A 27,780-nucleotide genomic window follows, 5' to 3' on the forward strand; every position below is an offset into this window, starting at 1 on the left:
CGGGTAATATTAATTATATTAAAAATAGTTATTTTAATTAAAAATGATTATTTTCTAATTATATAATAATTATTTTATTTAAAAATAATTATTTTTTATTTATATAATAGTTATTTTTAAAAAATACTATTAAAAAATATATTTATAATTAATATTATACAAATATTTATTGTTTTTTATATATTTTACGAAAAATGTTTTTTTTCAAATTTTTTTTTTTTTAATTTGCGGTTTGGCGGGTACCCGCGATTCAAATTCGGCTGACCCGCACCCGCCCCGCTCAAAATAATCTCGACCCGCACCCGCACCCGCGATTTAAAAATTTCAAATGGTTCGACCCGCACCCGTCCCGCGACGGGTCAAACGGGGCGGGGCCCGCGGGCAATGATTAAAATTTCCAGCTCTATGAGCAGATGATGAACATCCAGAACAAGAACTCATCATACTTTGTGGAATCGAATAATTTCTAAACGTTTATAATAGAATTATAGACACTTATAATAGCTTTAGGAATATTAACTTCTAAATGTTTGTAAAGATTTATAAACTCTTATTAAAGATTTATAAACTCTTGAAAAAAATTATTAACTCTTATAATATTTTATAAACCTTTATATACAGATTTATAAGCCTCTATAAAATTTTATAAGACTTCATAAAAGAATTACCTTTTGAAATTCTACAAATCCTCATAAATGATTTTATAAACCCTTATAAATAATTTTAAACATTCTTATAAATGATTTATAGACCCTTATAAAAAGTTTCTATATATTCCTATAAATGACTTTAAGACTTTATAAATGAATTACCTTTCTAAATATTTAGAAATGATTCTATAAAACCTTATAAATATTTGGTATATTCTAATAAGTGATTTTATAAAGGATTTCTATATTTTCATAAATGATTTATAAACATTTATAAATTATTTGTAATCACAATACTAAAAGCGCAATATAAGCCTTGGAGAAGCATGCCGCATGGGATCAAAAAATCAACCAATAAAAAACATTTTCTTTGCCACGTCAGAACAGAGTTGTCTAGATAAACTGGGCTTCGGTGTGGTTTCCAAAAAATTTATCGTGGCAAGTCGAGCCCGACAATTCCAATTCCAATTCATCTTCAATTTCTCCATTCTCTGTAATCGCTCTATCTTCCATCTCTGTAACCCCCTATTAATCAATGATGCTTTTTATACCTTCTGGTTGGTTTCATTCCAACTTCCGTTTATCCTCCTCCAATATAAATGGCTTCGTCTAATCCTAAATCCTATCAAGATCGAAACCTAGCAGTAAGAGCGGCTGAAACCACTAATCGTCGTAGAACTCCTTCTGATCGATGAGCAGGTATGACATTGACTTCCTCTTTTTTTTTTTACGAATCAATTCCACTGACCCATCAACTTCCTAAAAATTGCTAGATTTCTGTTAGTTAAGATCCAGTTCCACTGTGGTAACGATTTAGTCCCTCTGATTAATTATTGGTGTGGTATTTTTTATTTTTTAATATGACGTTAGTAAAATCACATCTCACCCTTCACTTCAGCAGAGAGGTTTTAATGAAGTTCACGATATTGAAGAGTTTGTCAAAGTTGGGAAAAGTGTTAGAGGTGAGATTTGGTTTCATTTTTAGTTTTAGTTTGTTTACTTTTCTATTTCTTAATCTCAGATAATCTTTTTGTAGGCTGTCCATATTATGCTGCCTGGTCATTGGCGGAGAATGCAGAACTGATTTTTTTCCCTTATTCATACATAGTTAATCCTGTCATTCGAGCAGGAGTTGAAGTAGATCTGAAAGGAGCGATTATAATATTTGATGAAGCACAGTAAGCTTCATAACCTTTTGTGTAGGTTTAATATATTTGCACTTATATATGAAACATTAGTTGGCAACAAGTTTCTGATGTTGGTGGTTAAGTCCATGGACTAAACACTTCCTCTGTACATAGCAATATGGAAGACATTGCTCGTGAAGCAGGAAGCGTTAACTTGGACGAAGAGACTCTTTTCAGTATATAAAACTCAAACCATCTCTGCATTATTCATGGTTCTGTTCACTGACTTTTACTTTACTAATGTGGCTTTATGTTATACAGAATTGCAGAGTGAACTGGAACAGATGAGCGTGCCCCAACCAATGATATATCAACCTTTATATGAAGTAGTAGAGGTAATTCATTAGCGGCAAGATAATATTCAGAGGTACAATTAATGACTACTTTTTAATATTGAGTGTTCTATGGATTTAGGGATTGATAAGCTGGATTGGAAGAAAAAAGGATTCTCTAGAAAAACATGATTTTCAGCACTATTTCTCTAGGTAGGTTGAAAGTCTTCTTCCGATCATCTCTTTACTTTTTAATTTGAAAAGGTTCCAACTGTATCAATATCCTTGGTTTCTTATTTTCCTTGAGAGTTGTTTTGTTGCAAGTGTAATTTGTTAGAAGCAGACATATTTATATGCATTACTCTATATAAAACTTTTGGCTGTATATCATTTAACAGCTGGACTAGGCAGCGTGATTCTTGAGAAGTCCACCATGAAAACATTGACAAGTCTGTTGCTTTTGTTCTGTTTGTGATCTAGAAGCTGTTTCTTTTTTCACATGATGGCTTATTTGCGTAGCTAATGAGGGCTCTTTGATGGTGTTATAGTCTACGGGAAGTCTGGAAGCCCAGTTGATCATATGAGTTGCTTTGGAGATGTTGCAAGACGCTTTCAGGAAACCGGTAAGATTAAAAACAGCACTCTTATTAAGGCCTTAAAGCAATAGATTCAGTTTTCTGTTTATAAATGAACAATCAACTTGAACTGCTTTTCTTGTGTTGTATGAATTTGCAGATCTAGATGAAGCCACTAAAGGGAAACAATACATCCACTCTTGCCTTAGGTACTTCCATAATGATTTCGATGTTAGTTTTATCTGATCACTGAGGACGTTGCCTATATTTTTCTACCAATGACCAATTGTAGTGATCTATTATCAGCTTAAAGTATGTACTCTTTAAACTCTGCTTTGATTCCATTTCACTTTCCATATTTTGTTTGAGGAGGGAAAATATTGATGGTCAGTCTCGCCAGAGTTTGATTATATGAGATCGAGATCATTTAGGTTATCATTGTAATGAAGATCTATTACTTTTTGATTGTTATTGTGTGTAGAACCTGTCAGAACTGGTTTAGATTGAAATGTTCTGATGTGTGCTGCTCACTTTGCTATGTTCTTCAGGTTCTTTTTCCTAAATTCAGAAGTTTTCCTCCATTGTTTGAGAATACACTCGGGAGCTGACCCTTGCAAGTAAGTTTCTCTTATTGGCTCTATTTTATATATCGTGTGTTGTCAAGTTAATATTTTTTTGCTTTGCCTATCAATCACATGTAATTTTTCTCTTCTCATGAAGACATGGGATTACATACTTAATTTTGGTCTACTTCTCTGAAGCTCACAAGTCCAGAATTGTATCAGGTTTTTCTCTCCTTTGGTATCTATGACTAACTATCTGGATAGGTCTCTAGACGACTTGAAACTGGTAGTTTGCTTATTACTACTGTTTACTAGGTCAACTAGAATTATTAAATTGCTGCTTTGCTTGTTATGATGCATATACGCAAGTATCACGCTCATTTACTGCAAAAGGCGTTTGGAATGAAGATGAGGATTGCAGCCTACTGGCCTATCGTCTTGCAGAGAATTATTGACAGCATCTCAATGCATCTTCACCTCTCTGTGAATTATCTGGTCAACAGTCGCTTTCAGACAGAGATCATAGCTGAAATGGTGGATTTTGGAGGTGGTGGAAGAGTTGAGAGGATGCTGCGAGGTGATGAGCAAGAGAAGGAGATAATGAAGAGCCGTATCGGTCTCTTGAAGGATAGTGTTGAGGTCGTTTAGCCATTCCTCTTGGTTAAAACAAAATTGGCTTCGGTTTTCGTAAAGTTTGTGTTATGAGTGGCTTCGGTTTGATTGGTTTTCTGATGTCTTTTTTTTCCTTTATTTTGGGAAGTGATTGCGTTATCAATCTTTGTAAGGAGATAACAATGATTCAAACACGATGGTATAGTTTACGTGCAATAATTGAAGTTCTCATTATTGTAAGAATTATTTGTTTAGCAAAACAAAAAAAAAACAAATAGAACTTGCTCACCTCCTAGCGTTGTGAAGTTTAAATAAAAACCAAACCAACCGATCCCACAACAGACAAAAACTCAACAAAACCAAACCAAATTTGATTCAAACCTAAAGGAAACAGTTTATTTATTCCAAAGTTTTGTACTGAACCAAAAGGGAAATTCAGCGACTTATTTTAGTAGGTGATAATGTGGAAATGCAATTCCGGACATATATTTATCCATCTTATTAAAATTTGAAGTACAAAAGATATAACATTTTATAGTTGAAAAAAAAAGAAAGAAATAACATTAATATTTCCTTTAAAAACTATTGAACAATGCTTAAGATTATTTGATTCTCGTGTTTATTTTATTAAACCGGTGAAATTGCTAACAGTTATACATTTAGTAACCGGTCGTACCATATTTATTATCTAAACATGTTATGTTAATTTGAGTTATGGCATTTGTCATGTTTTTCGTAGATCATAATACCGGTTTAGTTCATTTTATTTTGAAGACTGGTTATTGGCAAGATTTGAAGCATTTGTCGTCAGCTCCCCCTCCAAGATCGTTATCCCCATCTCTGCAACACATGAACAAATCAACAATCATAAGAAACTGAACCGTTCAATAATCGTAATAAACTGAACCGAAATTTAAACAGTTAAATTTTTTGAATCAGAATACATAAATACCAGCTATCTGTAAACATTTAAGATAGTATTCTTTTTCTATTCTCAACAATATTTTCTAAAATGTATATCAACATTTAACGCATAAAAAGTTATGCTATAGAGAAATATTCGAGTGATATAAAACGAGATCTAAAAAATATTTGAAATCGTTTTCAAATTTGGATATATTCAAATCTGAATTTTAAAATAGAATAATATATGTTAAATGGTTATTTAAAATAATATATAAAAATGCAGAAATCGTGAAAAAATTCGTTACATAAACGGAATTAATTTTGGTTATTTTTTAAAACTTGCATATTATCTTTAAAGGAAAGAATATATTCAAACATGAAAAAAATATCTTAATATTTCTCAACATAGTGTTTACAAAATCCCCCAATATATCATTCTCAAATAGTAAACCAAAATAATTAATCCTATTAAAATCTAATTTATTACTGTACATGAATATTAGTGTTATTATTTGAAAAATAAAATGTCTACATAATTAATTAATAATGCTAATAATGTTTTTTATTTTTTTTTTAGCATGTTTCCAACTTTGAGATTTTACTTCCTTAGGTATTTACAGCAGAATATACCCTGATATGCGCAATTGCTGGTTACAAAAAGCCATATATCTCCCTAATGGATGGAATAACAATGGGATTTGGCCTTGGCCTTTCCGGACATGGTCGATACCGTGTGATAACAGAGGTAAGAACAGATCAAGACTTGGTGTACTTTTTTGTATACAATGTGAATTCTTTTTCATATTTTTGTTTTATATTTCAGAGGACGGTTCTAGCCATGCCGGAAAATGGAATTGGGTTGTTCCCAGATGTCGGGTTTTCATATATAGCAGCTCATAGCCCTGGGGGAGGAACTGTTGGTATGTTCATATGAAATTCTGTAACTGGCTGCTATTTACGTATTGATTTCCCAAATGAAACTTTTGTTGCCCAATAATATCTGCAGATGCTTATCGTGGTTTAACTGGAAAAAGAATCCTAAAGCATCCGCTACAATTCAACTTTCTAGATTCCCAACAGCATCATGCTAATATTTTTTTTTACCAACATCGTACTAATACTAGCACGTGAAAAATGATCCAAACAAACAAAAACACCAAAACAGCCAACACAAAAAAATATTAAAGGATTGAACTATTTCTTTTGGTTTAGTCTTTGAAGAAATTTTTGTTTTACAGAAAGTATTTGTATAAGGTTAGATTCATCTTAATTTTCAAATTATTAATGGTTACACTACATTTAAGTTATTTTGGTTAAATACGGTTTGGTTCATTCTAATTTTTTTGAAATAAATTATATGATATAATGTGATATGAAACTCAACTAAACTTCAATTTAAAATATTGTCAATTAGCAAGAGCAAAATTTCCAACAAATAATTTTGTTATAAGACAAAGTTCAACAAATTCTAAAATAATTTACAAAAGATAATTAGTAAAATCTTAAAAATAAATAAAACTTCATTTTTTTGTTAAATAAAATATACAAATTATTATCTATGGCTTTATTGAAACGATTTATATAGTACTTTAAAATATATATTTTTATAATTTTATTACATTACATTATATTTTCAATTTATTTATCTTGGAAAAGGATTAATTAATATCGTGTGAAATAATTAGTGTAAATATTAAAATTTGAAACTCTTAGAAAATGTATCAGTTGTTTTTATTTTAGATTTTCTTTAACTATATCAAAGTGAAATAAAAATCAAAAGAACAAATATAAATCATTACATTTTCCTTAATTTTTTTATTTAATAGTTTTATGTATACTAAAAATCCATTAGTGATTCTTTCAACTCAAACCAACAAATTTTAATAAAATTTACAATATAACTTTAAATTAAAAAAAACATATTTATTATTTTAAAATGTTTTATAAAATTAAAATATTAAATATTTTTATTGTAAATTCACCCGTCCGTAGGGCGGGCCAACCCCTAGTCTTTATAAAGCCTTATAGACTGATTTTATAAACTCTTATAAATGAATTATACTTTAATAATATATTTAGAAAGCCTTATAGACTGATTTTATAAACTCTTATAAAGTCTTATTAATTGTTTTATAAACCATTATAAATAATATTTTATTTCTCATAAATAATTTACAAACATTTTTAATAGAATTATAGACACTTATAATAGCTTTATGAATATTTTACTTCTAAATGTAAAGATTTATAAAATCTTATAAAAGATTTATAAACTCTTGAAAAAGATTTATTAACTCTTACAAATTGTGCTATGAAGATTATTAAACTCTTATAATATTTTTATAAACCCTTATATACAGATTTATAAGCCTCTATAAAATGTTATAAGACTTCATAAAATAATTACCTTTTGATATTCTACAAATTCTTATAAATGATTTATAGACCCTTATAAAAAGTTTCTAAATATTCATATAAAAAGTTTATATATTCATATAAAAAGTTTCTATATATTCATATAAATGATTTTTAAGACTTTACAAATGAAATTACCTTTCTAAATATTTATAAATGATTTTATAAAACCTTATAAATATTTGGTATATTCTTATAAGTGATTTTATAAAGGTTTATAAATAATTTATAGGAATATATAAAAACTATTGATAAAGGTTTATAAATGATTTCTAAATTTTAATAAATGATTTATAAACATTTATAAATTATTTATTATCTTTATAAAGCCTTATAAGGATTTTATTATGATGATATAATTTGATATGGTTTCTCTGCCTCTTTATAAAACAATTATATCATTTCTCAGATTTTCTTAGCAAACAGAGGTACATCATTAACATCATCCACAATCAACTAAAGGATATATATATAAACTCGGTAAGGTTCAATCATGATTCATGAGCAAATCTACACTCAAGAACAATTCAACATCCAGAAATATTCTATAATTCACCACAAAACAGTTAAGTCAGAGAGAAAGAGAAGCAGAAGATTCTCACTGCAGGAGGCAGGCCGAGCAGGACGATGGACGTAAAGCAAGCAAATCTTCTTGCTGGAGAAGTTTCTTGCCGCCCATAACACAGTCGTTTTGCTCCTCTCCACGTCTTCCGCCACAGCCACGAAGATCGTCTGATCCACATTTAAAGCCGCCTCCGGAGACTTCTCCAACACTCCCCATTCTTCTTTGAGACACTCGCTAAGAACGCAACGATATACAGCAAACTCAATATCCCCACGAACCTCTGGATGTTATTAATTGTGCTATGAAGATTATTAACTCTTATAATATTTTTTTAAACCCTTATATACAGATTCATAAACTTTTATAAATATATTTATAAAACCTTATAAATGATTTATAAGTTCTTATAAATAGTTTTATAAACCCTTATAAGAGGTTTCTGACATGCAAGATAATATAGATTAGCTAGAGACCAAGCTGCAGCAAGACTACCTTCCTTTCCCTTGTATCAGAACTTTGCAATTGATCAACCTTCTCGGTGGGAAGATAAGGGACAGTTTCATCCATCCTAGGACCAACAGAGCCTCTCCCACGTTTGTTCCTGTCATTTACAAAGAGACTCAGAAGATGAAGGAAGCTAAAGGTAACAGAAGCTATAGCAAATAGACATATATACCGTGATTGGAGAAAAGACTCAATCTCATCATCTCCTAAACCTTCATCATCATCATCCAAGTACAATCTTTTGTCCAATGATGATTGATGAGTGATCTTTCTCTCCTCATTAATGGAGCTACATCTCTTATCCAAACTCCTTTTCGAGAAACTACTACTCTGCTTCATTTGGCTACTGCTGCTGCTGCTGCTGCTTTCCTCTCTTGATTTTCTTTTGAGCCTTTCGTTTTCTTGCTCCTGAGCCTACCACATCTCATTGGTTTCTACCGCTCTGTTTGCGGTATTATGGTCAAGAAACATGCAAGAGATTAGAGTAAATAATTAACATGTTGAGCTACATTGAGTACTAGACAGACACGTAAGTCACAACATTGAACTGTTAAGAAACGCAGAACCCAAAACAAAACTTTCAGATGCTGCCAACTTTCTTATTGTGAATCAACCATTCACCAACAATTAAACTAATCCTCTTCCAAAAACATACAGCTATTGCTTCAACGAACAAAAGAATATCACACACTATAGCAATGCAAAGGCTTATCCTTTTCAATCTTAACTTTTGTAAAACGAAAATAAGTAAAGGGTGGAAAGAAAAGCATTACATTGTTGAACACCAAGGACAGTTGCTGTGAGAAACCTCGAGTTAGGTCGATGCCTTACATTAGGCTTCTCAATATAAGCTCGGGCACCATCTTTTTCAGCTTGTCTCCTCAACTCTGCTGCTTCTCTCAACAGAACCGAAGCTATTCGATTTTCAGTTTCCAGATCCATCAGCACAAGCAGGCTGTTAAAGTAACCAAACACTCAAAATCTGATATAGAAAGCCTGAAAATTTTCTGCCACAAAACTTGTGGAAAAGCTATGGTCTTTGTATGTGAGAGAGAGAGCAAGTAAAAAAGTAAATGGAACAAAATCAACAACTGAGAAATAGAGGTTTCGCAATCAAGGAATCATAGGAGATTAGTTCGCTAAAGGGAACAGATTCTGCAATTTAAGACACAAGAAGAAACAAAAAAAAATGTCAATGATTGTTCAATAAGATTTAAGAGAAAAACAAGAGTCAATGATGAAAATGGTGATTACCATTGTATATCGAAGCAAATGTGTGCTGGCAGGGTTGTGGCTCTCATATAAGCTTGAACACAGCTTCTCAGGAACTGAACATATAAATTACATTACTAAATAACTTAGATTTACAAAGGGTTATAAAGGGTCTTAAGTTGTCAAAAACTCAATGTTTTCACAATCAAAACTGTTTATCTTAGATCGACATGTACAGATTAGAAGTCTAAAGCAACCTTGTTTGATTTTTCGACTAGGGTAACCACAAAATCGAAATTTCGCAAAATTAATCGACACAAACAAAAAAAGGAGAAATTAGATGCATACCAGTTGGGAATCTTGTACAGAAGTAGGAGTCGACAGTGTGAACCGCAGAGAACCGGTGGAATGAGAGAGAGACGGTGGATCTCCGGTGAATCGGAGGCAGAGAGGAAGAAAAAAGATCGCGAGAGAGAGAGAGGAAGAAAAGAGGATCGCTAGAGAGATAAGGTTAGAGCTAGTATGGTCTTTTGGTCATTAATGAAAAGTGTATCTATGAAAATGTCTCCAATGGTATACTTGAAACGTGGTACCAAAGAAAGTGTAAAAGTAAAATTTTCCCTAATAATTTTCAAAATTTAACATTAAAAGAAAATACAAAATAAGAATTGCTTTTTAAAAAAAAAATACAAAGCTTTTAAACAATTATAAGTAAATAAATTTAAATTATGATTTTCAAAGTTTAGGATATATGTTATTGAAAATATTCACAAATAACATATATTATATATACGTTGAGGCGATAAATCATTGAGAATATTCATATATTATTTTAAAATATCAAAATAAGCTAAATTATCATTTTATTTACTATATAAAAGTTGAGGATATAAGTCATTGAGAATATACACATAGGATTATAAACAACCAATCAAAATATGAAAAATCATAATTATAGTTTACTCTTTTTAAAATGTTAGAATTTCCAAAACTGATTATTTCAATACAAAATAGAATTCGACATCAAATAAGGCAAACTAATAAATAAATCATTAAAATGGAATTGACTCATATATATAATAAATATTTGGAAATTTAACAAAACAAATAACTAAAATAGAATAAAATATAAAGAATACACGATTTTAACTTGCAAGAACACAAACTAAAATACACTCTTCAAAATAAATTTAAAAAATGTATTTTAAAAATAAATTAGAAATCAACATCAAATGTATTTTCTTTAATAATATTCAAATCAAAGAATCGCATAATCTTCATGAACAAGGAATCAATAAATAGAGGATTTCAATTGAATGAAGAATAACAGTGAACGAAAACGAAAAACATCTGGAATGAAAAGTAAATCATACAAGCGGAAGACAAAATCCGATAGACAAAAAATGTATCACACCAAAAAATACAGGATATACTGGAGAATAATTCTGATATAAAAACAAGATTGGAAATTTACACCTGCTCTCTCTAAAAGATGTTAAGTAAGAGAACAAAGTGATAGACCCAAGCCATAGTTTATTTATGAGTTTTAAATTATTTTAATCAATCAAAAGAAATTAACAAATTTATTTATCCATTACTTTTTTAAATATTAATCACCACTATTATCTTATGTTTAGACAAATATTATTTTTTTCCGTTACAGTTAAAATTTTCATAGGCTATTTAAAATAACATTAGTTAGATTCATTATACTTACTTCACTTAAGATTCTCAATATTATTAATTCAATAAATAAAATGTCACATAACATTACTTAAATTCATTATATTTACTTAACTTTTTATATTATCTTACAAATGTTATTTAATATTAAATAAAGTTCATCAAAATATTTATTGTGATTAAATTTTAAATCTAATTATTATACTATCACACACACACACACACACACACACACATATATATATATATATATATATATAACAATCACACATTAGTTGTAAATGTTTTCTGACTACAAAGCAAAATTATATATTATGCATATAGTTCAATTGTTTATGTATTCAAATAAATATATGTAAAATGGATGATAAAGTATTATAATTTATTAACAGTTTACATGTATTAAGTTTACATGTATTAAGGAATTTATATAATATTTTAAAACACAAATTAATATTTTTCAAAAACTATGAATATATTTATAAACATAATTATTACATTTATAAATACAAATAACTAAATAGCTAATAAGAGGGTATAATTATAAATAAACATAAATAATAAAATAAATATATCATACTTGAGATTATAAAATTATATAATTCAATTAAATATTTAGTTTAAAAGCTATTATAAAACTGAACTAAATTATTAATACAGACTCGAGTGTAGCGCGAGTATAAAATCTAGTAGAATCAAGGGTTTAGGATTTATGAATTTCGTTAAGCTTAGAGTAACACAAATCTTGCAGCAGTTTTTCCTCTGCCAATTGGTATATATCTTTAACGATGGAACCAATGTGCCATACTTTTTTTTTTCTGATCAAACGGAACCAATATGACATATACATTTATAGTTTTTTTTTTTTTAATAGTTTTAGAACAATCTTTAGTAATTGCACAAAGACCTCCTTTGCTTAGAAACTCTCTCAAAACTTAACACTCAAAAGCTTTTGTATTTTTAATATTTTACTTCTTATCAAAGTCATAACTCAACTCTGATATTTATAGGAATGTTAGACCTCCTTTGCTAATCATATTCCTAAAGTAAATCAGAATTTTCTTTTTCTATTTCTAGTGGTAAATAGAAAACTTCATTTTCCCTAATTCTAATGGTAAATAGAAAACTTCATTTTTTTCTATTTCTAATATAGGTAGAAAAATTATTTTTATCCTTAACCACCTTGTTAATAATAACTTAAATTGCAAGCTATTGCAAGCTTATCCAACAACATTCACCCTCTTAAGCTTCAAATCTTCTTTGGATATGTCTTGCATTCCGATCATCTTCCTCATTTCACCGAACTTGATTCTTGCTAACACTATCAATAACCCAATGGTTTCAGGTAGAGCAACTAGTGTGAAATATTCATCAAAGTCCACACCGGTTTCTTGTAGATATATATCCCTTAGCTACAAGCCATGACTTGTATTTGTTGATAGTCCCATCCGCATTCTTCTGATTTTGGAAACCCATTTGAGACCAGTGACCTTTATATGACTTGGTTTTCAAGTAGAACCCATGTCTTTTTCTTGTTGATTGAGACGATTTTTTTCCCTTGCAAGCATATCTCCACTCTTTCAAGTCTTTAGCTTCCTTAAAGCTCCTTGGCTCATTTTCCATTGATAGTAAAATTTTATCACATTCTACTTTGGCTTAGAAAACATAATCATTAATATAGCTAGGTTGAACACTTTGATGATTCAAACTCCTTAGAGGTTGAACAGGTTCTTTCGGTTGAACAAGTTGCATCGATTTTAACAGGTTATTCTTTCGAAAGAGGTTGTTCCGGTTGAACAAGTTGATGTTGCTCTTTTTGCTCATCTTCATCCGCTTCTGTGGTGTTATCTTCATGATCATGATCATTGACGAAATCATCTTCATTATTTCTTCCGGTTTCAACATGATCGTTATCATCATGTAATCTCGTGCTTAGGCACATGGGTTTGCGAATTTTTAAAATTATCTTGCAAAGTCTATTTGTAGATCGTATGAATTTTACTAAGCATCTCCCATTCGGATCATGAACCGTCAAGTAGTCTTGTCTCATCCTCACACCACATCCGAATTATGTAACTTGTCCCAAGCTTAGAATATTGCTCTTGAGTTCGAGTATGAACTAGATGTTGTTGATGATGTTTTGCTCTCCGGTTTTTCTTTGAAAAGGATTGATCCTTTTCCTTCTATCTTGACATAAGAGTTATCTCCAAATTTTAATTTGCCCTTTATTTTCTCATTAAGTTCTGAAAATACTTATTGTTCCAGTCATGTGGTTACTAGCTCCATTATCTAAATACTAAACTCCATTTTTCCTTTTGTTAGTTTCGTATTTCTTTGGTATTAGATTCTCTGTAAAGACGACTTCATGAATGCAAAGAGCTGGATAAGCTTCTTCTGTGTCAATTTTGTTTACTTCTTGTTGTCTCTGAGTTCTCTCTGGACATGTGGAGGCATAGTGTCCAGGTTTATCACATCAAAAACAAACTATATTCTATATATCCTTCTTCTCTTTGGAATTATTGGCTTGCTTTGTCCTATCTTGTGGATTAAACCTTCCTCTACCTTGACCTCTATATCCACGTCCACTTCTGCCATGTCCTTTTTGCCTTGTGATGTAGAGAAACATTGCTGGTGAGTGTTTGCGTATAGAAGTTCTCCTTGTGTTTCTGCATTGATATCTTCATTCTTGATTCTCTCTTCGTATTGTCTTCAAGTATAGGACTTGTTCAAGTGAAGGTATTATGTGAATGAATTTGTTTCTAGGAACGCTATTGAGAAACTTTCAAACAAGCTTGGATATATCTCATGTCCAAGCAAAGCCGATTTTGATGCTAGCTCCGAACTTTCCCGCAAAGCTATATTGTTTCTGAATCCTTTATCTTAATTATTTCGAATTTAGACATTAGGGTTTGTAATCTTGCTTCCTTGACATGATTAGCTGATAGGTTTCTTGATTTAATTTCGTACCATATCCCCTTAGGTCTGTCTTGTTCAAGGACTTGCATAATAAGACCCTCTGGAATGGCTTGAAACAATAATCATATTGTGATACTGTTTATATCGAAATCATCCGTACCTGGCTCAATCATATCCCACACCTTGTATATCTTCAGTAAGATCTTCATTTTCATAGATCACACCGTGTAGTTTTTCGTGCTGCATTGAATCATCGGTGGTGAGAACTCCTTTGAACATGTTGCAAGTTCGTCTCCCATGGCTCGAGATTAATGAACGTCGGTCTTCAAGATCTTTGGTCAAACCTTGAAGCTTTGATACCAAATATAGTTTTAGAACACTCTTTAGCAATTGTATAAAGATAACTTCTTTATTAATTTTTATACACTCTCCTAAAACTAAAACACTCAAAATCTCTTGTATTCTTTATTTTATACTTCTTATCAAAGTCGCAACTCAACTTTGATATTTATAGGAATGTTAGACCTTCTTTGCTAATAATATTCTTAAAGTAAAATAGAAAACTTCTTTAAAAAAAAAATATTTCTAATGGTAAATAGAGAACTTCAATTCCTCTTTTTCTATTTCTAATACAAGTAGATAATTTTCTTTTATCCTTAACCACCTTGTTAAGAATAACTTTAGCTGCAAGCTATTGAAGCTTATCCAACAACGTTGTCATGGGAATGTCTAGGTAAGAAAGCTTATGTCTTTGCATATTATGCTTTTTGGTTAGAATGTTACAGTTATTGGGAATGATGTGATTTTGATAATGTGACACTTTGTATCTTTATACAGGAAACGGACTGAGTTTCGGTTATTAAGCGGGAGAACTGTGATTGTTTAAGAACCTTATTTTACTTCAATGTGAACAACTGCTATTTGAAAAAATAATAAGAACAAAAATTACAATTATAGTACCGAAATAATCGAATAAAGAAGAATTGCAGAGTCGAGATGGTTAATCTTTTTCCTTAAATCTTTAAACGCCCCGTAGTGTGACGGTTTCATTGTGCTCAGATTCTCATGATAAAACTGCAGCATTGTTTTTGTTTACCATCACCGAAAAACATAATCTATTGAACATAATTTTGTGATGTACTCTCAGACTAAAAAAAGTAAAAAAAAATATTCAAGTGGAGGATCTTGTGGTTCAAGTGTTGGTTAATTAATAAGTCTCAGTTTTCTATAATGCCAAAGGCTTTATATAGAATAAATGAGAATCATATTCTCAAATTTACGTTGAGAATAAAACCAAACATAAACATTAGTAATGGACTTTATGGAGACTTTTAATTCATGTTTGAAAATAGTAAAGGGTGAGTCAAACACAATCTTATATATTAAAACATAAGTCACAACTTTTATTCATGTGTGTTTTTTTAAAAATGAACCTAATGGACATATTCCTAGAAAGTCATGTTACATTTAATATCTAATCTTATCATTTAAATTTTGGACCTACCAGAAATTTTCATTGGACTATCAATAATTGGATTTAAACAATAGATGATCCATTGGATTTACAGATAGTATAAATTAAATAGATATAATTTAATGTTGTAATACTATACCTCTATATGCTAAATATTTAAATATTTGTCGATGTTAACTTTTAAAATTATAAAGATTTTTTTTTTTAAAAACAAAAATCATATTATCTAACAATGATTAATCTTTATTACCTTAAACCAATGAAAACAAATTTTAAACTATATAGTTTATTTTAAAAATTAAACAAAACCTAAATGTTTAATTATTTACTCGATAATATAAATCTATGAAGCGAAAAGTTTAATTTTTTAAAAACTTTATAAATTTGTGAAATGTTACAATATCTTTGAATATGACAATAAAACAATATTTTACTGATCTTTATATATATAGTAACGATTTTAATAATAAAATAATAATCCGAAAATATATATATATATATAGAAGAAGATACAAATACATGTGAAAATTTGAAATAATCTATTCAATGAAAAAAATATACAGTAAACTTATTATGTTTTAAAAATTGATAGACACATATATATTATAATATATACTAATTTAGAATTGAAAAAAAATATTTATATAAAAATAAATGAAAACAAAAACTCTCGCGGTTGCGCGGATCGAGATCTAGTTATTACTTAAACGTCCAATACATAATTAATATGAAGATATTATTTTGACTAATTTCAAAACTAATATTACTTCATAATGGATTTGCTTTTTTTTGTGTAAATAAAACCATACACAACAGATTAACATATATGTTTGGTGCATGTTAAAGAAAAAAAGTCCAATTAACAAATTAAAATCCAAACCAAATATAATCTCTAAAGTAGTTATTTGCTAACTTTTATACTTAGCCATTATTTGAAGTTTTACAAGCTTTTCAAGTAACCTACTTTAAACATCAATTTCTCTTTCAAACCAACTGAGATTTTGACATGTGGTTACACTACTTCATAGTGTCAAACATTCGGTTATTCCAACTAACGTGTTCGCCCATAAACTTATCGAAAAAATGGTCTAAACCATTTCGTTAAAAACGAATTCCAATAGATTGCTGAGAAGAACACTCTTTTTGTTAGTTGGATTTGCAATAGAAATGATGTTTAGCCTTATCCAACATAGCATGGACTGAGTGGTTCATTGTATGGTGAAATGTTTAATGGGATTGGCGATTTTCAGCTACGAGAGAACAGTTTGTTTGCAGGAAGCTGATGATGGCCCTTTTGTTTTTCTGTTTATTCATTGTAGGTTTTGGGATTTCAGATTATGTTTTTGGTGATCGTAAGTCTGGTGGAAATTCTCAGTCAATAACCAGGAATAGATGGATTCATCATACATCCAGTTGACCCATCAATCATATTTATCTGTGTCAAAATATATTTTTTTTAAATCGAAAAACATAAGCGTATATGGAGCACCGAACTTGAGTTTAAGGGTGTCAGACCTTTAAAAATACCATTTGGACTGATGATTCTATAGAACTTTCAATTAAAAAAATATTTTTATCTTTTCACCTGTGTCAACTAACACCCTGACAGAGCAGAAATAAAACATAGGTAATGTTAAGATTTGAGAGAAGATTTTTTCAGAATGTGTTGTATATTTCTTATTGCTTACATCACTATATATAGTGGTTCTTACAAGGTGGAGTTAAAGGGAGAATTGATTATAAAGATACTCTACATAATGACATGATCAAACTCATAAAGACTAAGGTTTAATGGGTCTTCCATGTGGCTGGATGTAAACCCACAATGGACTCTAGTCTTGAACTTGTATGGTCTAGGTTATGGACCATCCACTTCATGATTCATAACTCTCCCCCTTGGATGCCATAACCATATAGGGTTTGTGACATGCTAATGTTGCCTCATTAAAACCTCTCTCGGAAAACCCAAAACCCAATGTGGTAAAAAGGTAAAAAGGGAAACCACATTACTCCCCCTGATTTGGACATCACTGAAGGTCCCTGAGTCTATGCGTGCCAATCTTGTTGCGTGAACTTCCTGAATGTGCAAGAGGACAATGATTTGGTGAAGAGGTCGGCTGAGTTTTCACTAGACCGGATCTGAAGGACGTTTACCTCTCCAGCTATCTGCAACTCATGGGTAAAGAAGAACTTGGGTAGAATATGTTTGGTTCGGTCACCTTTGATATACCCGTCTTTGAGTTGAGCAATGCAAGCTGCATTATCTTCATATATGATGGTCGGACCCGTTGGGTCGCATATGGACGCATAATGTGGTCCTATACCTTTTGTTCAAAGATGAACTTCGATCTTATAGCTTATCTTTATGATAGCTTATTCATTCATACCACAGCTTGGTTGGTTCATGCTGAGAATTCGACCAACCATAAGTATTACCAAAATTTGGCTAATGGTGATGGTCTATAACCTTTTCTAAAGTTTAATGAATAACCATTTAACCTATCTTAGGCTGGTTAGTATAAAACACAAGGAATTTAAAATTCCTCTATGGAGTGATTTGAATTGTTCTTATAGAACTCTCCACTTGCTTACATGTAGTAATTTAATTCAGTCCATGAACAACTTTAGGAAAATGCTGTTCAAGAGAACTTCTTTTCTCATCTTTTGATTCTGAGCTCAATACCGTTTGGTAAACCTTTTGGTACCAATAATATTATCATCATCATCCAGTGAGTCATATATAGCATACTACATCTTTTGAATTTCTTCCAGACATCATATGTAGTGAAATATGTAGTAGTATCCACCACATTGGATTATATAGATTTTTCCTGGTTTGTCTCAAGATTTATCCTTCTTTCAGGATTTATATATTCACTGGGCATCATATGGCGTTTACATATTTATGGTCAATACAATACGCCTTTTATATATCACTTTAAACCCCACGTTTCTTTCATTATTCATTATGAGTACTCTTGTGTGGGTTTATGATCCTCGATACATATCTTTGTATTCATGTGCTACATACTTGCGCATTTTCTATGAATCTATGTGTCGACACACTTATATATATATATAGTTCCTTTTAGTTCCAGACATGGTATAAATCAATTTTAGATTTCATTATCTAGGACCTTAATAACCTTATAACTTGGCGTCCCAAGCTATATGGTATGGTACCTAGTTGTTCAGCTGGCCAGCCTTATATCTCAATGTCTGGAATGATTTCCTTTAATAAAACTCAGATTTTATCTCATGCACTTTTCTTTCTTTCCGAGGTTCCTTAGAATTTATGGAACTTTATTTGGAACATTTATTTGGTCTATCTTATATAGACTTTGTAGCAACTTGGTTGTGTCTTTAAGACATCAAAACCGTGTGGTGCTAAGCTGGGATGACATAGTCATTCTTTCTCTCGGGTCAATGTGTCTGGCATTTTATTTTGCTATCATTGTAGCATATGGACGTCTATATATTATTTTATAGTCCGAGGATCTTTGCCAAGACATTGATGGTTGATACCAGATGGTAGGTACCATTCTTTATCATTCTTTATACCAGCTTATTACTTTTCCCCTTTCATTGTTGGATATTCGGATTCATAAACCTTATGTAATCCTTGTTCCTTGGCCTATAATTAGATCACCCATTTTGGCTCAAGGTTTCTTTTAAACTTATGGAGAAAGTATATTCATAATATATATCCAACATATATTCTCAATCCTCTTTATGAGATTCTAAGATCACATGATCTTAGATGGAACATATATTTGTGGTGGATTCTTTCATAATATCTTAAGATGATATATGTCTGGACTCATGACCCGTATCAGTCTGAGGTGGGAATATCTATGATCACTTATATGGCCTGATATAATTACTATGGCCTGATGCAGGTTCATTCTTTTATAACTCATGGTGTCCCCAAGCATATGGACTTTTAGAATTTGAACCTTATAGGTAATGGTCTTTATATCAAATTCAACCAATATGTAATATGGTTGTGGACCATGTTTCACGGATTTTAGTATGGTCATGTATCATGGGATTTGTCCTCACTCCCCCCTCATGAACATACTCTAATTCGTGGTGCTTGGGACAATAAATTCCTTTGTGCATAGATATATTGCACACACGTGAGATCTTATGGGATAACATTTGTGCCCTTTTAAATATTTGCATCATAATCCGAATGGCTAAGTATGGTAATGCCATCTAAGTGATAAATTTCGTGGGTTAATCAAACATGATTGTCCTGGCTATTTGCCTAATATCATATTGATCACTAGATCAATAGAGAATGTAGTCTCGACCACTTAGGCGATTTTAATTTAGGTACTCTTATTCCCTTTTGTCCATTGTTGGAAACCATTTTTTCTTCTTAATTCAATGGACCTTATAGGGTGAATATAATGCCATTTAGGCAAAGCCTTGGTCGAGCTTCTTTTCCTTTCTTTCAAGGAATGTCCAGTTGAGTTCAATAGTATTTTATAACTGAGCCTGGATGGCAGAGCATGTCGTGCCATTTGTCAAGGGCTTCTTTGAACTCTTTGGAAAAGTGAGTTGGGGTATTAATCCTCAATCATATTTATCTTGGCACAATAAAGACATATATATATAGTTTCTTATCAAACAACAGTTTGAATAAGATAATGATCATGAACTCAAAGCAATTCATTTTATTAATGAAGTCGTGTATAAAGCAAAGTATCAAAGCAATTCATGAAGCATAAACTCAGAAAACATGAAAATGAGAATGTCAAAAGACAATTATCTAATATGGCCTTCACAATGCATGTGTTGCCATATGACGCTCAACTTCAGCTTCATCAGCTATAGGAGGCCTCATCTCATTATTCTTTAGCTCAATGTATCTTTTCTGAAGCTTGTCAAATCTGTTGATGGTATCTTTGATTTTCTGCTTTCTTTATTCAGAAGCCAAAAGATATGACAAAAGGTCATTATAAGTGGTGAACTTCTTAGCCGTGTGTAACAACAGCACATCCTTTGGATGGAATGTGGAGTAGGTCTTGTATAGTAAAGAATAATGTGTTATCCTTTCACCACATAGTTCAAGACTATAAGCAATATCCATCAGAGCTGAATTATATTTGTCCACAGATTCAAAATCCTGGAATCTGAGGATCTCCCATTCATGGTTGGCCTTTTGCCACGATACCGGTTTGAACCTTTTCCTTAACTGTAACCAAAGGTCACAAGGATCCTCAACATGGAGATACATGTCTCTTAGTTCCTCAGTGAGATGATAACGAATAATCGTTATAGCTCTATGCCTTTCACTGTCAATGATATCATTGTACTCATTGATGCATTGTCCGAGTCCTCTGGATCTCAGGGCAACAAGAGTATTCTTTACCCATTCTAGGTAATTATCTCCAGAGAGATTTAGGGCAGAGTAATCTGAGGGTTCAAATCTCGACATCTGAATATTTAACGAGTAATTCAAGCACTCAGAATTCTATGTAAGCAATAGAATAAATCAATGTATATGATTTCAATAAGGCTTTCCTTCAAATCATATAATCTATTTGCTTAAGCAATCTTAGTATGAGAATGATCAATTGATCATTTCATCTAGTAATCCTTTTAATTATAATTCAAATTGGATTGATTATATATATAGGGTATTAAGGCCCTTTAGAATTTGAATAAGGATCAATCATCATTTTATTAAATGAGATCAAGCAAGATGGATGAAATCAAGCAAATGCATGGATCAAGAAATAGCTGAATGCATGTTCAGAACTAAGCATTGGACTTAAACAATCTATATGTGATTCCTAATGCATGAGGATATTTGGTTTTCAAAGATCATAAAGCAAAAACCGATTCCTTCCCCCTTTTACAGGGTAAACCAAGACAAGAAAATTTTATAATTTTCAGGATATGTCTAGAACAAATTCAATTAGATTTTCAATCAATCGGTTTCAAAGCTGGTTTATGTTTTCAATTAAACAAACATGCTTAACTTTAAAAATAACCGATTTAATCTAATTAGATGCAAGCAATATGAACCAATTTAGATTTTATTTTAAATGCCCCATGATTAGAATGATCTATTATATGTATGCATGCTCAGTTTTAATAAAACTATATGACAAGCGGATGCATGGAAATGATCAGTTCATGATATGTGTATGATCTAACAATTTACTAATCCATGTTTGATCTAATAGATGCTATCAGGTATGTATATATGATCAGTATATAATTCAATCATCACAAAATCAGTTTTCAAGGTTGGTTTTTAAATCAAGATAAATTTATATCATTTGTTCAAACTATAATGAACCGATTTCAAGGCCGGTTTAGATTTAAATAAATTTTGACAAACAACTATGTGATCAAATGATTTCAACTTAGTATTTATTTTAGCCTATGTCATAACTATTTAAATCAAGACTATAGGTTATAATATTTTGATAAATACTACCTAGTCAAAGATATACATTTAAATTTTGATAAGTTACAATATAAAACATCAACGGTCAAAGATATACATTGATTAGGATTTAAGTTTTGATATCTTTGGGTTTGACTGAAAGATTATGGATGAAAAGATTGTGGCCGGAAAAGGTCATGGCCGGAAAAAATCATGGCCGGATTTGGATTTAGGGGTTCAACCAAGTGTTGGTAGCCTAGTGGCAATTTCTTGGGGTTTGGTAAAAATCAAGCAAAAAGGATTTAGGGAATTGATATGTATAATGGCCATCAAGATACATATCCGGTTATAAAACAAACAAGGGGATTTGAGATTTTGATGTGGATAAGGGCCGATTTGGATCGGTAAGCACATCGAATGGGATTAAGATTTTGATGGCCAGCTTATTCATCCGGCTATACAGCCGGTAATACGGCCAAACAAATATTATGGGTTTCAGTCCTTTAGTCAATCTGGATTTAAGGCCGGATCAAAATAGGAGAAAGGAGAACCGATTTTAAGGCCTGCTAGCTAAAAGGGGTTTATGATTTTCTCTAATATTTTTTATAATTTCAAATAGTTCTTAGAAACAAGATTCATATAGATCTTAGATTATTAATAAGTTTTATAAGTTTTTAGAGATTCTTAGATCTTTAGAGATTCAAATAATTTTAGAATCAAGATTCATATAGATCTTAGATTCAAGATTAATATTTGTGATAATTTTAGATCTATAGATTTTTATAAGTTTTATGATTCAAATAGATCTAATAATCAAGATTCAGATATGTGGTGTTCTTAGATTTTATGGATAGATTAGTTTACCTTTTAGAAAACACCAAATTGATCTGAATGGACCACCGTGAGAGAGAGCTGATCCGCGGATGAGCTGGTTGAGAGAGAGGTGGAGGAGCTGGCCGGAAAACCGTGAGAGGGATAGACTTGGCCGGCGGAGCAAGGCTGAGGGCCGGAAGAGATGGCCGGAAAAGAGATGATCGCCGGCGGATGGGATTGCTCAGGTGGAGAGAGTCTCGTGTTGATAACGTGTTAAGATTTGAGAGAAGATTTGTGAGAATGTGTTGTATATTTCTTATTGCTTACACCACTATATATAGTGGTTTATACAAAGTGGAGTCAAAGAGAGAATTGATTACAAAGATACTCTACATAATGACATGGTCAAACTCATAAAGACTAAGGTTGAATGGGTCTTCCATGTGGCTGGATGCAAACCCCCAATGGACTGTAGTCTTGAACTTGTATGGTCTAGGTTATGGACCATCCACTTCATGATTCATAACAGGTAACTATAAATTTTCAGAATACCCGTTATCTAAGTCTTTTTTTATCTGGTAAATCCTTATAGAATGCCAGATAAAAGAAATCAAGAGTTTTTTAACATAAAGCTCTAAATTTTATAATTATCAAATAAAAGTGTCTTTGACAAGTCAAGAATTTCACTATATATAACACAATGAAAAATCCTAAGTTGCTAGGGATAAGTTAATCTTTTATCCTTAAGTCTTACTCCTAACTAATCCTTAAAAAAATAACATATTAATGTTTATTTAAAACAATAAAGGAAATTAGAAAGCCAAAGCTTAATGAGATAATGATGTATGCTACTACATCAGGTTCCCTCTCCTACGAAAAGTCATCCACGAATCCTGAAAGTAAGTCTTTATTCGGTTCATGCTTGAAGAGGTGCTTGACGTTCAAGACGTCTGTGGTGTGTACGTGAGATGGCAACGGTAATCGGTACGCATTTGGATTGATCTTCTCGAGTACTTCGACGGGTCCAATCTTACGCAGCTTTAACTTATTGTACTGTTCTGTTTGAAACCTCTCCTTACTATGCATGGCCCAAACGTAATCTCCCACCTGAAAATGTATTTCGGGCCTAAGTTTATCTGCTAACTCTTTGTACTTAAACGAAGAAGCCTCCAGATTACCACGAGCCAAAGCATGGATGTGCTCGAGCTCAGTAACGAGGTCTACTGCTCACCCATGAAACTCACCCGACTGAGGTCCATGAGGAACAAACCCATACACGACCTTGAAAGGACTGAAGCCTAGACTCCGATTATGAGTGTGATTATGGGCAAACTCTGCTTGACAAAAGATAGAATTCCACGACCTGAGGTTATTGCCAACCAAACATTGTGGAACTCATGTTCACAGTGATCTTGAAAGCTTCCACAAAGACTTACAAAAGTGGTTTATGAAGCGAGAGTCCCCGTCGGATACAATCGATATGGGAATACTGTGTAACCTATAAACTTTGCGAAAGAAAAGTTGAGAAACTTAAACAGCATATATTGTCTTTTTGCAAAAAGTAAAGTGAGTCATCTTGTAAAAACTATCAACAAAAATATGGAATGGTTACCACGTTGGGTTCGCTGTAGACTAAGAACAAAATCCATACTGATACCGCTCCAAAACAGCGTAGGGATCGGCAACGGTAGAAAAATGCCGGCTTTGGAAGCATAATTATACTAATTTATATCTAGACAATGATATAACTTGGTAAAACTATAATTCTAGTTATGCCAAGTTATACTATTATCAAAGTAAAATTTGGTATAACTAAATTTATACTAAGTTATATCTGATATAATTTAGTATACTAAGCTTTGTCTCGATGACTAAAGTCTAAATTTTGAAAATTTTAGTTGGAAGAAAAGGAGGAAGAAAACCATAAGGATAATATTAGAATATTATTATTTTACTAAGAATAAATGTGGTTAAATTTTTCTTATTAAGAGCATTTGCGATTGTTATCCTCATTTCAGTCAATGTGTTTTTTTTTGTATGAGAGGTTGTTATTAGATAGCTATTGCCATTAGAATAACAGTTAAATTAAACTATATGTATCATAATTGCCGACAAAAGAAAAAGAAAAAAATCAAAAAAGACTATTAATAACTAAGGTTGTCGTAAGAGAATCCGTACCACGTGTTTCACCGGCTTCGTGTTCCTTTTTAAGATTTTCTGTCTTCCTGTTATAAAGTCTGATCTCTGATAGAGAGAGAACCAACAGAAGCAAATAAGAAAAGAAAACAGAGGAAAAATGAGTAGCTCCGGTGCGCAGCTTCACAATGTTTTTGTCTATGGTAGCTTTCAGGAGCCTGACGTCACTTATGTCATGCTTGAACGTACTCCTGAAAGTATCTCTGCCACACTCCCTGGCTTGTACTTTTCTCTCTCTCAGTTTCTCTCTTAATACTCTCGATGATTATACTCTGTGTATAGATATGGTATTTTGGATTTTTGTCAGTACGAGGATGAGGCTTAAAGGATGTTTGTATCCATGTATTGTGCCGTCTGAGGAAGGAGAAGTCCATGGAAAGGTTTGAATTTTTGATCATTTTTGTGACATCCAGCTGCTCTTTTTTCGTGGGTTTTACTTTTTGTGTGTTGTTTAGATTATTAGGGTTTAGATTTTGAGAATTTTTGGTGCAGGTAATAATGGGGTTAACGGATGAAGAACTTAGGAACTTAGATGCAGTTGAGAGTAATGAATTTGAGAGAGTGACAGTTGGTGTTGTACGAGAGGTGAGTCTTAAGAATCTCATCTTAACAAAAACAACGTTTAGATGAGATTGATTCTATTCTTTTTTGCATGTACAGGACAACTCGGAGAAGATGCCAGTCAAAACATATATATGGATCAATAAGAATGATCCTGATCTTGATGGAGAATGGGATTTCGAGGTTTAACTCATTTTCGTTAACTCAGTGTAAAGTAATGTGGTTTGATCGGGGTGTGTTTTGGATTTTGGTTTTGATAGGAATGGAAAAGACTACACAAGAAGAAATTCATAGAGACGTTCAAAGAAATCATGGAATGGAAGAAGGATCCTCAGGGAAAGGGACGGGATACGTTCAGCCATGCCCTCCGCGAAGATCAAGTGAATGCTCAATCGTCTTGAATGTATTGTGTATGTTGAGTATGTCCTATACACCACCTTTGTTTCCAAATTCCGAATAAAACAAATAGGTGTTGTGAAGATCAGTGAAAATATAGTAATGACATGGGGTAGTGTAAGATTTATCATGGGGGTGTGGTATTATTCTGTTACACGTCTTTTAAAGATTTTGGCATATATCAATATCATGTATGGCCTCGTTGATGCTAATGCTTATGGCTTCTATAATTCTATTTGATACGGATTAAGTAACTAAAGAAAGTAGTAGATCACTGAACTAATCAGACAGATAAAATAGTCCACAAAAGATTCGTAGCATTGTCCACAACTGATAGATTTGAGAAGTCACGTGTATTGATTCCTTGGCAATATAATCTTGACAATCATAATTCCTAATGACTATCATAAATCCTACCAACTGATATTAGTATATTAAGTTTGATAAGCATTCAATTAAACCGTATTATTTAAGATCGATGACTTATCTCTAACTCTTACGATAATATTTGGACAATGATAGATGAACAAAGATTGGATTAGTTTTTAAATGGACTGGGTTGGACTGTGTGTTAGGATAAATTTGTCCAACATTCTTTTTATGGCATTACAGAAATAAAAAATTGAGCAATAACAAACAGGAACAAGAATCAAAAGTAGTTTGTTACTTTACTAGTCAAGAGAGCAGACGTATTGGATAATAAACTTTAATTCTAGCTGTGTAATTCTATAGTCAAAGTTTTGAATAGTTAGATCTCTTGTTCTAGGATTTGGGTCCCTTTTTACGGTTGTTTTTTAGGGGTGGACACTTTACCCGATATCCGAAGCCGCATCCGAACCCGATCCGAAAAACCCGAACAGAAATCCAAACCGAACTAGTAAAATATCCGAACGCGTATTGAATTAGAAGAGATTGGATATCCGAATCCGAACGGGTAATATCCGAACCCGAATGGATATCCGAAGATAACCGAACATATATATAATTAACCATATATTTCTAATTTACATCTCTCATTTTATATAAAATATTTATCTTGATACTACACATACTTTAAGTTCATATGATATACATGTTTGACCTAAATTATTAAGCCCAATTGGCTAAAATAATAAAAAGGTAAGAGTGAAGAGAAATGGGTAACATCCCACATCCCCTATGAGGAACATAACAGAGAAGTATAAATAAGTCTTAAGCACATGAGTGTGTAAACGGCTTCAGAAGAGAGGATGGCTCCCCACGCGCGTGCCGCCGCCGCCGTCCGGCCGGTTCAGCTCGGCGTGGGCGTGGGCTTCGGCTTCGGCTTGGGTCTTGGGTCTTGGGTCTTGGTGGAGGGCCTCCGGCCCAATAAGAATATTCTTTTTGGACCAAGTTAAGCTCAACGTTTTGCCATTTAATTAAAAAAAAAACGACATGCATTTTTATTTAAAATGACAAGTTGTTTGTTTAGAAAATAGAAACGTCATGCATTTTATCCTCTCGAAAGTTTTAAACGAGATAGAGAGAGTCTTGAGGAAGAAGTTTCGGAACTCAACTTTTCTCGATCTCCGCAAGATTCTCGCCCATGTGCAGCAGCTGTTGCGGGAAGTGGATCTTCTTCGTCTCTTTAAATATCGTCTCTCCTCTTCCTTCATTGTTTAACTTTTTTTCGCATCAAAACCAACAGCAAAAATCCCTTAGCGTAAGTCGTAAATACGAGAGTGTTTCGTAGAGTTTATAGTTCGATAGGGCGATCACGAGTAAGCCGTGATTCGTCTGCCATGGTTGTATCCAGAGACTCTATATTCGTACAGTCCCGTCTCACTAACGGAGCGAATATTTTGAGTTAAGGAAAGAGATCATATCTCGACTCCATGTCTCTTTGTGAATACGAT

The 27,780-nt window shown here is 32.1% G+C and overlaps 3 protein-coding genes and 1 long non-coding RNA gene across 17 annotated transcripts; 3 read left to right on the forward strand and 1 right to left on the reverse strand.

Moving 5' to 3' along the window:
• Positions 1–565: 565 nt before the first annotated feature.
• On the forward strand, positions 566–4,102 carry LOC106430290 (dynamin-related protein 4C-like). 13 transcript variants are annotated; one of them, XM_048760616.1, is made up of 12 exons: positions 640–1,349; positions 1,549–1,612; positions 1,687–1,828; positions 1,952–2,013; positions 2,099–2,172; positions 2,252–2,322; positions 2,508–2,558; positions 2,658–2,732; positions 2,845–2,893; positions 3,233–3,301; positions 3,405–3,469; positions 3,617–4,102. In XM_048760616.1, exons 6-12 carry the CDS (start codon positions 2,298–2,300, stop codon positions 3,700–3,702), a joined length of 420 nt encoding a protein of 139 aa, XP_048616573.1. In that variant the 5' UTR covers positions 640–1,349; positions 1,549–1,612; positions 1,687–1,828; positions 1,952–2,013; positions 2,099–2,172; positions 2,252–2,297; the 3' UTR covers positions 3,703–4,102. The 13 variants fall into 13 exon arrangements, 8 of the variants coding, with proteins under 8 accessions (XP_048616573.1, XP_048616567.1, XP_048616568.1 ...); XM_048760610.1 differs by lacking the exon at positions 3,405–3,469 and adding an exon at positions 3,470–3,533 and having other exon boundaries at positions 652–1,349; positions 1,687–1,849; XM_048760611.1 differs by lacking the exon at positions 3,405–3,469 and adding an exon at positions 3,470–3,533 and having other exon boundaries at positions 652–1,349; positions 1,921–2,013.
• Positions 4,103–4,909: 807 nt separating this feature from the next.
• Positions 4,910–6,063, forward strand: LOC125588794. Its single transcript, XR_007324947.1, has 2 exons — positions 4,910–5,510; positions 5,589–6,063. It is a non-coding gene; the product is annotated as an uncharacterized LOC125588794 (long non-coding RNA).
• Positions 6,064–7,561: 1,498 nt separating this feature from the next.
• On the reverse strand, positions 7,562–11,337 carry LOC106350331. 2 transcript variants are annotated; one of them, XR_007324946.1, is made up of 6 exons: positions 9,810–11,336; positions 9,504–9,577; positions 9,023–9,404; positions 8,422–8,691; positions 8,238–8,346; positions 7,562–8,025 (listed from the first exon to the last, which is right to left on the reverse strand). XR_007324946.1 is itself a non-coding variant. In XM_048760617.1 (6 exons), the coding sequence occupies exons 4-6, from the start codon at positions 8,586–8,588 to the stop codon at positions 7,779–7,781; spliced, it is 477 nt and encodes a 158-aa protein (XP_048616574.1). In that variant the 5' UTR covers positions 8,589–8,691; positions 9,023–9,404; positions 9,504–9,577; positions 9,810–11,337; the 3' UTR covers positions 7,562–7,778. The 2 variants fall into 2 exon arrangements, 1 of the variants encoding a protein (XP_048616574.1); XM_048760617.1 differs by having other exon boundaries at positions 7,562–7,979; positions 9,810–11,337.
• A 13,441-nt stretch (positions 11,338–24,778) lies between these two features.
• LOC106351782 (AIG2-like protein A) lies at positions 24,779–26,139 on the forward strand. The gene is made up of 5 exons (XM_013791525.3): positions 24,779–25,171; positions 25,257–25,329; positions 25,442–25,534; positions 25,610–25,693; positions 25,771–26,139. The coding sequence occupies exons 1-5, from the start codon at positions 25,050–25,052 to the stop codon at positions 25,909–25,911; spliced, it is 513 nt and encodes a 170-aa protein (XP_013646979.1). The 5' UTR covers positions 24,779–25,049; the 3' UTR covers positions 25,912–26,139.
• The last annotated feature ends 1,641 nt before the right edge of the window (positions 26,140–27,780 follow it).

The sequence above is a fragment of the Brassica napus genome, chromosome C6, assembly GCF_020379485.1.
Source record: "Brassica napus cultivar Da-Ae chromosome C6, Da-Ae, whole genome shotgun sequence".
NCBI lineage: Eukaryota > Viridiplantae > Streptophyta > Magnoliopsida > Brassicales > Brassicaceae > Brassica > Brassica napus.